Source organism: Papilio xuthus, unplaced genomic scaffold (genome assembly GCF_000836235.2).
Source record: "Papilio xuthus unplaced genomic scaffold, Pxut_1.1 DF826949.1, whole genome shotgun sequence".
Lineage (NCBI taxonomy): Eukaryota > Metazoa > Arthropoda > Insecta > Lepidoptera > Papilionidae > Papilio > Papilio xuthus.
The window spans coordinates 5,472,934-5,486,403 of record NW_013531700.1 but is presented as its reverse complement, the minus strand read 5'-3'; the positions used below and the strand labels follow the sequence as shown (position 1 = coordinate 5,486,403).

Genomic DNA, 13,470 nt, shown 5'->3' with positions numbered 1-13,470 from the left:
TTTTTTTTCTATATCATAACGTGACAAACGAGCGAGCGGCCACCTGAAATCGCTGAAATAGCGCAGTGACCGTTGTCCATAGACATACGCAATTGCATATGCGTTGCCTACCTTTAATCAACGGAGGAGGATGCACAGAAAGAAAATATCTTCCCTTTCCATGCAGTCCGGAAAGTCCACTTCCACTTCCCATCATCTCCTTATAAGAAAAAGGGTAGGAAGGGAAAGAGGACTAAATTAGACCTCCGGGCCACAGCTTGACGTGATTACTAACCAATGATCTACTAATATTATAAATGCGAATGTCTTGATTGATGTTTGTTAAAATGTATCTCCAGAACGGCTGAAAGGATATCGCTGATATTTGGCACAGATGTAAAACATAGACTAGAAAATAAGCTACTAATTATTTTTTTTAATTAAGTGCAGACAGAGTCGCGGGCGACAGCAAGTATTTTATATACACATAAAACCCTATAGATTTTATTCTTCTTACACACGTACGTTGCAATATAAATTTGATAGACATAAAAAGGATTTTAGTCTGCTTTGATTAAATTTTATATATAACGTACAAAATCAATTTAACTTATTTGAGTAATGTACAGACGTTGTATATTGTTTCATTTTTAACCGACTTCAAAGAGGAGGAGGTCTTAATTCGTTTTTTTTTCAATTTAAAATGACGTAGTATAAAAGGAATTCATCTGTAGACGCGCTTTTGTTAGTCGATAAGCCTTTTGTGCTATCGAGTGCCTAGCGCTTAGGCTGTCCGCAGACCAGACAATAAGTCATCGATGTTCTAGGACTACGGAATAATCTTATATATAAAATTCTCGTGTCACAATTTACGTTCCCATACTCCTCCGAAATTGCTTGACCGATTTTCATGAAATTTTGTGACCAGATTGAGTAGGTCTGAGAATCGGCCAAAATCTATTTTTAATCCCGCGCGGACAAAGTCGCGGGCGACAGCTAGTATCTCATAAATTCGTCATAAAATTCGTTCATAGCTTTATGCTCGACAACATACATTGATCATATTAGTGACATTGAATATTCCTTGATTATTTAGAGACTCGCTGATAGCCGCAACTTCGTCAGTGCGAAATTTAACAGTATAACAGCAACACCTGGTATATCATATATATGTATCATAAACACAGACACAGTAAGGATATATACATATGATATATGGAAGTATATGACCTATCTAGATATATGTGGTACCTAGATATACTTCAGAGCAGGCTGTGTGACGTCACGGGAGCGGCGACCTGTGCACTGCGCAGTCGTAATGCATTGATCGCTACTGCAAGCTTCCGTCTTGGGCCACGAAACTTCCGTTTGATGTACAGTCAGCTTCATAAATATCTATACAATTACGAAGCTTCAAAAGCTTTCGGTTGCAAAAATATGCATACACGTATCCGTCTGTACGCTTCCGACTATGATTACATCTTACAAGTTTCTAAAATTTTATAAATGTATACATACTTTTGCAGCTGACTGTATTATATTATACTATGAAAGTTTTGTATTTACAAATATTTAAATGTACACTTCTTCATTAGTAGATATTTCATTTGTCGCCTTCATCTTCCGGCTCTTTCCTCTATAGAGGGTTGGCACTATATGTACTTCTCTTTCGTACATCTATATTACTCCCTTATGCATATTCTGACATACTTAAGGAAATAGGAACGTTAATAAAAGTTGATTCTAGATGTCTGTTAACGTTTTCTAAAATATTAGCTCTATCGCTGCTGGCAAACGCGTGTTTAATGGCCTGTCGCCGCAACGCAGAGAACAACATCCGACGACCAACATAATGCTTAGCGTCTGGTACAAGTTATAAACTTATGGCGGAAATAAATATCAAATATGTTAGTTACTTACAAGCGCTAAATACATTTCACGTTTTTCGTGTATTCTTTTGAATTGTTAGTGAGTTAATGTCAAAAGATATGCGGTAAAGTTTTAGAATATGTGATATAAAATATTGACGAGAACGATGAATAAAGTGTCATAAGATTTCGAGTAATTCATTTTCATATTCACCTTTATTTAATTATATTGACATGTGTCGTATTGACGTGTGAATAACTGAAACGAATAGAAATGTAATATACATAAGGTACATTAATTCAGTTGTTCTCGCTCCGTCTGTAACTTAAACCGATAGTTATTTCAGTTTAATGCAGTAGGTGAGTTATTGCGTTCTCGGAGCGAGGTTTCGTAGCTGGAGAAACGTAAGTGAAGATGTGAGATAACTTGCATTGTGCCTTTTCACAGATGAACTCTCCTTTGTATTTTTATGGAAGTAACTCGATATTGAAGTTTTAAATTTTCGCTTTTGAATTTGAAATTATTACATAGTTTAAAATTTAAATTAAAAAATAATAACAATTAAATTTAAATTATCATGTTATCAGCTGATATGTTTGCCAATAATACAGAAATACACTATTCTGGTTGTAATTTTGGAACAACTCGATCTTCTCCCGATCTTTCGATGACACTCGAAATTATGATCAAACCATAACGCGTTAATCGACTTTCAATGTCCTTCATATACATAATATAAAACCAACAGTAACAGGTAAATTTCATAGTGTTATGTGACATAAGACTCATTCATTGTACTTTTAATTTGAACCTTTCAAAATTGATTTTTAATCCATAGACCTTTTAGTGCAATACATTGATAGTTTCAGTATATTTAACACTCATCTCGTCATAAAGTACCCACTTAAACGTCAGGTGAACGTCCTGATCATGAATTAAAAAAGATTTTAAAGCGAGTTGCTTTGCTCTGCATAATTATCGTTCATTTGACGCCTGCTGTAGATCGGCAGTACTCGAGCTGCTTTGCGCCCTCACTAAATGCCTCGTTAGTGCGCTTTTCATTTGCAATATTGAAATATTACGATTTCATTCAATCATTCATATGAACTGTTAAACTCGTTAATTGGCAAATGTTACATAGGCAACCTTTATTTATTATGCTGTTGTTATGTTTGTATGTCTATTACCAGACTTATAAAATGTGTCAAAAGTAACAAAAACACGTTTATTCCAAGATTGTCTCAACCTTTGACATTTTCACTGTATTGTTAATTCAAATTGACCTTCAGAGATGTGACCAATTTCGTAAATGTCACTGAATGATATCACTTTTGAAGATTTTTAAAAATAGACAGTCAATAAAAGTTAAAAGAGACTACAACATTTCACTCACTAATATATGAGCATTTATTCACTCCTTAAACTAAACTAATGATAATAATAGCCCACATTTTATATTGTACCTAAGAAATGATGAACTTTTTATTACGCACAGAAACGAGTACAAAAATACTACAAATGTAATAAGAAAAAATGGAACTATATTTTATAAATATGCATGTTTATAAATGTATACAGGAAGAGTAGTAAAAAGATGCGACTTTGTCAAAAGAAGGATTTCTTTTATACGAGTGTCTCCAGGCTGAAATCAGAGATCGTGTTACTGCGACAGGGTACTAGCACTCTTTCTTTCACAAAAGTACACCATTTGTTTGTCTGGCAACGAAAGCTATTTGTATACGATGTAAGTAACATGCGAATAGCGTTTATTTTTAAGTCCAAATCTTTAATCGAATTATTGTACCACGATCTCTCTCACGAATTTAATCTAAAAAAATCAGACAACACAAAAATAAATGCTTATAGTATAAATTTATTTCGAGTTGGATAAATTTTCAGGTATTTCTGTGAATATAATAAATCTTTTATATAAAATTCTCGTGTCACAATGTTAAAGTTACCACAATCCTCCGAAAATACTTTACGAAATTTTATATATGTACATATTCTGTAGATCTGAGAATTGGCTACTTTCTATTTTTTAATCCCGCGCGGACGGAGTCGCGGGCAACAGCTAGTGATATAAAAACTATGCAACAGTGTAAATAAAACTCTTATACCTATAGTTATTACATTGTACATGTTTTTTTTTTATATTAATCTCAATTCAAACCGCTAACTCTTATCACTTGGACCACGCGTGAACACGGACTTTACAGGAATTTCCAGCTGAAATAAAAGTCGGGATCGTCACGTAGCTACCCCCGTCCCTTCCCCGCATCCCTCTCCCCTGACTTATTGTTTCCATATTATATACCTTGCTTTATGTAACTCTGAAGGTGACGAAGTTACGAAATGTATTTTCATCAAGAACATACACTATTAATAAAAATATTTTCATTGTTTTTATATTAAATTGATTAATTTACTTTAATATAGTATATTTAAGATTTAATTTGGCAATTCACTAGATATTGAATAAAATCGATTAAGAATTTCTTCGATTTTCGCTGGTTGTTCTCATAGACCCTTATCTTAGGGTAGGGTACGCCTCGGTGGGGACGTATAGTGAGCTGATGATGATGTTCTCAAAGAACGTCAATTTGCAATCGAAACTTTCGTGATTATTAATTTTAAATAGATACACTAGTATACATAGACACATAAGAATCAGGGATTATGTATTGTTTTTAATACACAATAACACTACACATAAAATATAAACGTTTGAAAACTAAAATAGATAATTTCATTGATCGCATGAGTGAATCGCAGAACAGAAACATGCAACGATGATCATTTAGGTCATTGACCTTATTTTACGTTAATTTACCTTTGATTTGGCATAACGAAAATGTTGTATAATTGTACAGGTTTGTTAAATGTAAAACTAGCTGTCGCCCGTGACTACGCACAGTTGGAAATATAATAATAAGTAGCTTATGAGTTCTTCCATACTATGTTCTACATCTATGCCAAATGTCAGCTAGATACGGTGAGCCATTCTGGTGATACGTTCAAACAGACATTCATCCATCCAAACATTTGCATTTATAATATTAGTAAGATATTTTACCATATGGTAAGAATAGCTACAAAGGTAGAAGACTGAAGCAAATATGGATGGATTGTATGAAAGATGAAATAAGTAAGAATGGAATAAAGTATCTTTTACAGACATGGCTGATTGAGATATATGAATTCTCCGCAGGGAAAAGTTAGGTTGAATGAGTGGGAAAGAGAAGGAGAGTCCTACAATGTAAACCAACAGAAATAAAGATTGGTCTGGGTAATATCCCTTTTCTCTGCCAAATATAACTTCAGTTAGACAAATCTAGCCGAATAATGACGCAAATTTAGTTCATGTCGTTGCGGGTTCAATGACCTCGATTCTCGTTTCTTGATACTAAATAAATGAACCCAAGTTATAAATGGCTTTTTTTTGCACCATGATCTACCGGATTGTTTACGATGTTCTGAAGATACTGGACGGTTAGAAATGGTATAAATTTATTCTCATTCGCTCAAAAATGCGCACAAAGCAAAAAGGTTTGCTTTAATTTTATTTTTAACAAATATTTTGTATAGAGTTTAACTGCTAGTGTAGATTTCTCATAAGATACTTACACTAAAATTCTCTTTTATCGATTGATTAAAGGATTTGAGTTTGGCATTTGAATTTTGCATAATCTTTTATAAAGTTAAATTTTCAGTTTTTAAGAAATAATAAAATGTAGAAACTTATTAAATAGTAGTAAGAAATAAATGAATTCTTGAATAACATTTATCGAGTTTGTAAAGACAAAGTTTGCGGAGTACTTTGCTGGGGAAAATCTCTAGAAATGTAAAGTAAATAAAACTTTACACGAGTTTCGAAACTTGTTATTTCTATTCAAGAATGTAGTTTGCGGGAAATTTTTCGATGGAATTAAAATTATTTAACGCCACGAGACCGTAACAAATGCGAAGTATTCGATTCTTAATTAAAACTATGTTTTATATTTAAGTAATATCATTCCGTCATTTAAAACTATAGGAAAATAATATGTACTTAAAACTCAACTTAAATTTTACTCTTTTGTAAAATCAAAGCAAAAAATTGAACAGAAGAATAAAATAAATGTATTCTAAATGCATATGTAAGATTAAAATTTACATTTAAAGCGATATTTTACTAGGAATTGTCTGAATACGTGCATTTTTATGTCCGCCATTTTGAATTCAGCTGCAAACAGGTGCAAACGTAGCGCGGCCATCTTGAATTTCCGCAAGACATACGAAACTTTTCAACCAACTATACTTACATTTAATTGTTTTACTTATATTAAAAACTAAATCTAAAATAGATATTGTCAATAAAAAAATTACACAATATTCTTTCCTGTCGGCCACGTTGGATTAATTAAAAAAAACTTAATTAGTGGCCTCTGTCTCCTTCCAGACTACGTTCTACATTTATGTCAAATTTTAGCGAGTACTATACAGCCGTTTTGTAGATACCTTTAAACAAACATCCATCCATACAAACATTCACATTTATAATATTAGTAAGATTTGCTTACATTTACAAACAAATGTCATCCTTTTTTCATATTAGTATGACTACAAATACTTAGTTATCTGTTAAAAATACAATTATGTATCTTTATACATCAAGATAAATATAGCTTGGTTAATTAAATGTTATTTGTTTAAGATATGTATATGATAGCAGCACATGCTACAAGCTATTCGACCTCTGAGCTGACCTCTTAAGCGGTCATAGAATTGATTTGTCTGCCCTTGTGATGACCGGGCAAAGACTACCTACGTAAAGATGAATAAAAATGAATTAAACATTGAAAAAAAAATGTTTTATTAAACACTAGCTGTCGCCGACGTCTCCGAAAATAGCCTATGTGTTCTTCGAGACTATGTTCTACATCTATGCCAAATTTCAACCAGATCCGTGCGGCTGTTTTGGAGATATCTGCATAAAAACATACATTCATTTAAACATTCGCATTTATAATATTAGTACGAAATGCATTATACATACATTGACCATCCAATCTTATTAATGCGTATGAAGAAAATGTAATTTTAAGTTAGTGATATAAAACAAACTACGACATTTTTTTTCACAATCAATTTCTATGATATAAAAATGTATACAAAAGGTACGCGTCCATTGGCCCGCGCCGGACGCACCGCACGCACGGATTAAACGGATTTTCTTTGTCTTTCGGTCCGGCTGGCGCGCCCAATTAACGCGTACCTTAAATCTTATTTATTTACCTGTACCCATTTTTTAATTACGTATAGTTAACTATATAAATATTGGAATTAAAAACATAATTTATTTTAAATTTAATCTCGCTATTGTACAGAAATAATCCGTAGAGCAACAGATTAAAAAGCTTCAGAAAGCGCCGCGAAATGAACGCTCGGAAACTTTTACATTAATAATTTTCAAACCTCGGGAGTTTAATATTTGTAAAGCTCTTCTCTAATACAAACTTATAAAAGTTAAATAATTAAATTAAATCTTTGAGAAAACAATAATTTATGTTTGCAACTGTGGTCTTCAAAAGTTTATAGCGTTTATTTTGTTTACGACTTAGGAAAGATTACTTAGGAAAAAAAATTGTGGTCGTCAATTGATTAAAATTTGAACAATTCATAATCAAAGATTATATACGTATACAATTGTCAAGGTAAGGAAGGGAGGGAAGGGAAGTCAAAAAGGGATCGAACGTTTTCGCTCCACGTATAATAGATAAGAAATATTCGGTTTTATTTATATTTATTATTAAAATGATATTATATGATTCATATTAATTGAGTTTTCATCTTATTTCCAGAGTTGAAGACGAGGCGTCTTCCCCAGTTGCAAAGGCAAAGTAAGTAGTCGTTTACTTATCAAACAATTCTACTAATTACATTAAGTGATTAAACAGATTCAATCTAACTTTAAATAACTTCACCTCACAAATAACGTTTTAAGAAGGCTTTACTAAACGCTGCGAATTACAGTCTCAAATAAACGAGCATGGTAATATAAAGAGCCGTAACAATCTCGCCCAGGCCGCTAGTAGACCTAAGACTGATCTAACGTATGTGTCAGATGAAAAAGACTCATATCCTCATCAAATAATCAAAGCACCTACGTACTAAATAGCGTTATAGTGACAAACAAAATACTTTTCCCACGCATGCAATGTCTGACATCGTTGTAGGTAATTAGCTTGTTGTGATTCATAACAAAACTTCCTGATACAAACAATTACATCCGCTTTACATTGTAACAACGACAACATGAAATATTGTCGTGTTCATTTCCCGTAATGACTTTTATTGGTAAAAAATTAAAAACATTGTTTCTACCATACTCTGGAACGTCAAATGGTCACTAATGGAGTCCCTTATTGTAGATTTAATAAGAGAAGAAAAAATTATACTAGGTGATAAGCAACCAAATGATGGTCTGAACTTCCCGCATTTAACTAAGCGCCCTCTGTATTTTTAATCCCTGCTTTCCGACGCAGTAACAAAAAATAGTCGATTCTAGTTTCTTATCACATTCTCTTTGCAATACACAAAGTAGTAGAAAGTGAAAATTGATCCATTTTTTAATTATAAATGTTATGTTCTCTATGTTACAGTGATAAAAGCGGCCTAATCACGCCGCCCCAACAAAATGGGGGTGAGGACTCACCTCCTCCAGAGAAAGAGAGGGCGGATCGTGAGGACTCAGAGAAGAGCCATGCCGGCCCCGTACCACACTGCGCAGGTCCCAACGACGATCTCTACGCTATACCAGTCAAACTTAGACCCAAGAAGGAACCCCAGCTGCCACCAGGTTGGGAGAAACATGAGGGTAGGTTTAGTACTCTAGTCAACTATAATTCAATAAATAAGAGAGACAAGTTCTATGTCTAATGGGTCCAATTATATTTGTCAGATGCCGACGGTCCATACTACTGGCACATCAAGAGCGGTACCATCCAGCGGGAGCTGCCCCGCCCAGAAGGAAGGGAGCGGCTGTCGATGGTGCGCGACTGTTCCAGTCTCGCCGATGCCAAGTACGAGATGGCCAGCTCCGTGGTGAGGAGCACCACCAGTGGTGCCCTCGACCACGTTGATGTGGAGGAACGCAAGAGGAAGGAGGAGATCTCTTACAAGTGCGTATTATACAAGAAACTTGGATTATCTCTGTATTTTCAAACATAATGACAGGGATGACAATAACAATTTGTGTCTTACGTTTGGTCTTTCCAGACGTCGCAGCTATCCTGCCCGCGGCGAGTTAGAAGGTCGCGCGGTGAGGTTCTTTGTGCGTTCGCTGGGCTGGGTGGAAATTGGTGAGGAAGAGCTGACGCCGGAGCGTTCCAGTCGCGCCGTCAATAAGTGCATCGTCGATCTCAGCCTTGGCCGCAACGATCTGCTGGACCATGCCGCTAGATGGGGCGACGTAAGTACTATAGTAATTCGACACTTAACTGAGGCGTTAATTTATTAGGTAACCATGTGAGTCAGATGTTTGAATGCAGGTCTATATTAGTTCAACCCTACTGATGTATCCTTTTACAATGGTCGAATTTATTCTTAACATTTTGAGAGATGTCATTTGCTATTTTTGTACCTATGCTTTAATAGGTACCTTTCATTCCAGACCAAAAAGTATGGAATGACTGTGTGAAAGAGGATATGCGTACGACGGGGGTTGACTCGGATATGACGGCTGATAGAGATGTATGGAGGAGTAGTACATACTGTACCGACCCTCGATAGGGATAAGGGCAGGTTGATGATGATGATGTACCTATGCTTTAATAATTTCAATATTATTGTTTGATATTTCCAGGGCAAAGATTTATTCATGGATCTGGACGACGGGGCATTGAAGTTAATCGATCCTGAGAGTCTAAACACGCTTCATACACAGCCCATACATACCATACGTGTGTGGGGGGTCGGCAGAGACAATGGACGGTAAGATTAGTCACAAAAGGAGGCATTTTTGACTGTTGATAGTTTTAGTATAAGTTTATAAATGATTTTGTGTTTAATTTTGATATCAGAGATTTTTATTTAATGTTTTATAATTGAGTTGCTTTATGGAATAACTTAAGATCTCTTTTCGCCGGGTTTTGTTTTAAACACAAAAATATTCTCTGGAACTTTACTAGATAATCGATATATGAGACATTTAATAAAATAGAATTCTAATTTATTTAAAGACGAAGAAAGACAAATTGGAAAAATTCTGACTAAAACATTTTTTTCTGTGGCATTCTCGGGATAGTGAAAGGTATGAATTTAGTAGAGCTTGTAGTATTTAAGCTAGTTTCATTGTAGTTGAGGGATATTAAAATGAATCATAATGACCTAAATGCTTTGCTTTATGGATTCCATTATAAGCACTTAACATAAAAAAAATCAAATTGTACTTACATTTAAAGAATTTTATAAGACTGTTTAATTTTTTTAAATTACGTCCAATCAGAATTACAATCGTGTTATTTTTTATATTTTGACAAACGCTAAATTATTAAATGACATTATTTGTATTTTTAAAAACTTTAAATTAAAATAACCTTAAAAAAACAAATGACGTGATTCATTAAAACATCACTGCGATTAAATGATTTTAACACATGCTATTGCTAGTCACGTTTGTTTTGTGTTTGATATTTGATGCGAATATTAGGAAATTGTGTGGTTTGTATTTTTTATAAATTCTTCGTGCACAAGGCTACAATTTTTGGAACCTGGCAATTTTAGTAGACAGGCAACCGCCAATATTTTCTTCTTTCGTCGGCAAAGCCAATCGCTCGCTACCTATTTCTTAAGTTCCTAGTGAGGAAAGTCCCTGTTAATTTCAAGATGGCCGAGCAAAACTATACAGTTGAATTTTTGTGTATTCGTGTCAGCCGTATAGTCGCGGTCTGTACTGTGTAGACGACTCGCGTCGATGATTCAACTTTGTGTATCGAAGCACGCGCAACCGGATTCTCGCGACGCAAAGATTTACGTTTCCTTGTGTACGAAGGACCTTAATTGATTAACCACCATGGATATATACAACACCATTAAGGTTTGTGTGTGTGTGTCTGTGTGATTTTTAAGGACTCGTTTTGCCAATATTCACAATATCATGACGCTGCAGGGACTTCGCGTATGTTGCGCGCGATCGAGCGACGCGGCGTCACATGTGCCACGTGTTCCGGTGCGAGGCGCCCGCGCGCGCAATCGCCAACGCTTTGCGCGACATCTGCAAGCGCATCATGATCGAACGCTCTCTGCAGCCGCCGCCGCGTCCCACTGATCTGCCGGCAGCCAGGCGACCAAGACCACTCTCTGGTACGTCGTCCTTTGGTGGTTGTAGTCTCTTAGTTTTTATTTCAGTAGCAAAGTTTTAATGATAAAGAGGGTACCTAGAGGTAAGAGAATAAAATATATGACAGGTGCGTCGTTCCCGACGCCTATGGAGGAGCCGCGCAAGACGGTGCGTGCGCGGTACCTGGGCAGCGCGGAAGTGCCTCGCGCGACCGGCATGGACGTGCTCAACGACGCGCTGCAACGACTTGCGGCTGCGCGCGCGCCCAGCGCCTGGCGCCCTGTCGCTGTGGCAGTCGCGCCTTCCATGATCACCATCACTGAGGAGGGGGTCAGTATAATGCGAGGATACTCGTGTACAACTGGATATCTTTGCACTGCATTGCATCTTCCACTGTGTGTCTGACCTTATGTGTTCTTCCAAACTTCGTTCTACATCTATACCAAATTTCAGCGAGATCTAACAAACATCCATCCATACATCCTGATTTATAAAATTAGTAAGATTTCTTGCTATCGACTCGTTAAATTGTTATTTATCTGAATCGGAACTTCTTATGTTGGGTGTGTAGGAGACGAGCCCGATAGTGGAGTGCCGCGTTCGTTACCTGTCGTTCCTGGGTATCGGACGCGACGTGCGGCGCTGCGCCTTCATCGTGCACACACAGCACCAGCAGTTTGTCGCCCACGCCTTCCACGCCGAGCCCTCCTCCGGCGCCCTCTGCAAGACTATAGAGGCCGCATGCAAGGTACACCTTGAATATAGCGCGTCACGATGAAGTACATTTCGTTACATGAAATAGAAGGATATAACTTAAGCGATGCGACAGAGAGATAAGATGTCTGTGTCAAACTAAAAATAATGTTATGTTTTATAGCTGCGTTATCAGAAGTGCCTGGACGCGCACGGCGGCGCTGCGGCACTTGCTGGCGGCGGAGGCGGGACCGGGGGCGGGGCGGAGGGGCGGAACTCACTGGGCGCCGCCCTCAAGTCCTTCGTCGGCTCACTCACTGGACGTCGCGCCTCTTGAACGCACTCAAACAATGTAACTATATAACACTCTATCTGCTACACTTGATGTCACGAGGTTCAGGCTAAGCGCCATCTGCGCTCGGCCACCTCAAGCCCGGTGAAGCTGTTAATGCCTCTTAAAGGCAAACAGTGACAACTCAGTCACAAAAAAAACACTTGATGTCCTTAGTGTAGATTCCCACGAGACATTACTTATGTTAACAATAAGATAGTGTTTTCACTGGTTTCGTTTCAGGAGGAATCCGGGCCATAATCCACGCATAGAGCCCGCTGCGCCCCGCAGCATACCTGTTACTACACTCAGAATCAGTTAATGGTTACTTTGTCAGACTCTTAGTGTATTTAATTATTTATGTATTGATTTACTATAAAAATTGTACACTAAGAGAGACTTTAGTCAAAAATAAATGCGGCTACACCTTTATAACTCCACTCTTGTCCTGCCTAAATATTAAATATGCGCATTTAGAATCTTATTCCTAAAGAAAACCTGTTTTATATTACTTCTTTAATTTAAATTACTTTAAATTGTTACATGTTTCTTTAATAAATTATTTATCTATAATATTTATGATTTGTCTATTATATATGAACTGCGAAATTCTTTGTCAGTAGTAATAAATGTAAAAATTTTAATGCACAAATCCATAAATGTCATTAAATTTTATTATCATTTCTCGTGAAGAAACTTATCAAAATACTATTTATGTTGTGAATTTGTAACATGTTCTATTTTTTCCCGACTACACTCTTAAATACATTGCATAATATAAAAAAGCATATAAATCCATACGTAAAGAAATATTTTTCATATAATTGTTAAGAATTTTTATTCATATTATACCGATATCATTATGTTTCCAATGAAATAATCATATTTTACATCCAAAATTTAGCTAAAATTTAAAATAATTCGAAATTTAAAATTCGTTTCTTATTATTTGTAAATGCCGTAAAAATATGTGACCGATATTTTTAACCGATTAATTTAAAAAGTATGATGGAATCAACAGATTAAATTGTAATTAAGTTTTTATTATTGTGTGTAATTATAGTTACCTTTTAATCACTAGTCGATAGGCGTATGTTTGTATTTTGTAGACAGTGTACACCATTTTGAAAATGGCGGCATAATTTTGTAAGTTGTCACAGCCGATGCTAAAGGAATGATTTTTTCCCGATTGAGTCGATTGTTTCTACTCATTCGATCGATTCTATTCGATTTGATCGATTGGTGAGCTGATCGACCCAACAGGAAACAACCCTAG

General features: G+C 36.0%; 1 protein-coding gene across 5 annotated transcripts in view; it reads left to right on the top strand.

Moving 5' to 3' along the window:
• Positions 1-12,943, top strand: part of LOC106120850 (uncharacterized) — a 46,103-nt gene extending 33,160 nt beyond the window's left edge. For 2 of the 5 annotated variants that reach the window (XM_013316315.1, XM_013316314.1), the window contains exons 4-14: positions 7,692-7,730; positions 8,493-8,707; positions 8,792-9,011; positions 9,109-9,301; positions 9,695-9,822; positions 10,136-10,141; positions 11,000-11,193; positions 11,298-11,500; positions 11,742-11,918; positions 12,048-12,215; positions 12,438-12,938. In XM_013316315.1, coding sequence (XP_013171769.1) covers positions 7,692-7,730; positions 8,493-8,707; positions 8,792-9,011; positions 9,109-9,301; positions 9,695-9,822; positions 10,136-10,141; positions 11,000-11,193; positions 11,298-11,500; positions 11,742-11,918; positions 12,048-12,200 — 1,528 coding nt within the window. In that variant the 3' untranslated portion in view covers positions 12,201-12,215; positions 12,438-12,938. Of the gene's footprint in view, positions 1-7,691; positions 7,731-8,492; positions 8,708-8,791; positions 9,012-9,108; positions 9,302-9,694; positions 9,823-10,135; positions 10,142-10,999; positions 11,194-11,297; positions 11,501-11,741; positions 11,919-12,047; positions 12,216-12,437 lie in introns of all 5 variants that reach the window. The other 3 variants (XM_013316312.1, XM_013316316.1, XM_013316313.1) reach the window with 3 other exon arrangements.
• Positions 12,944-13,470: the final 527 nt, after the last annotated feature.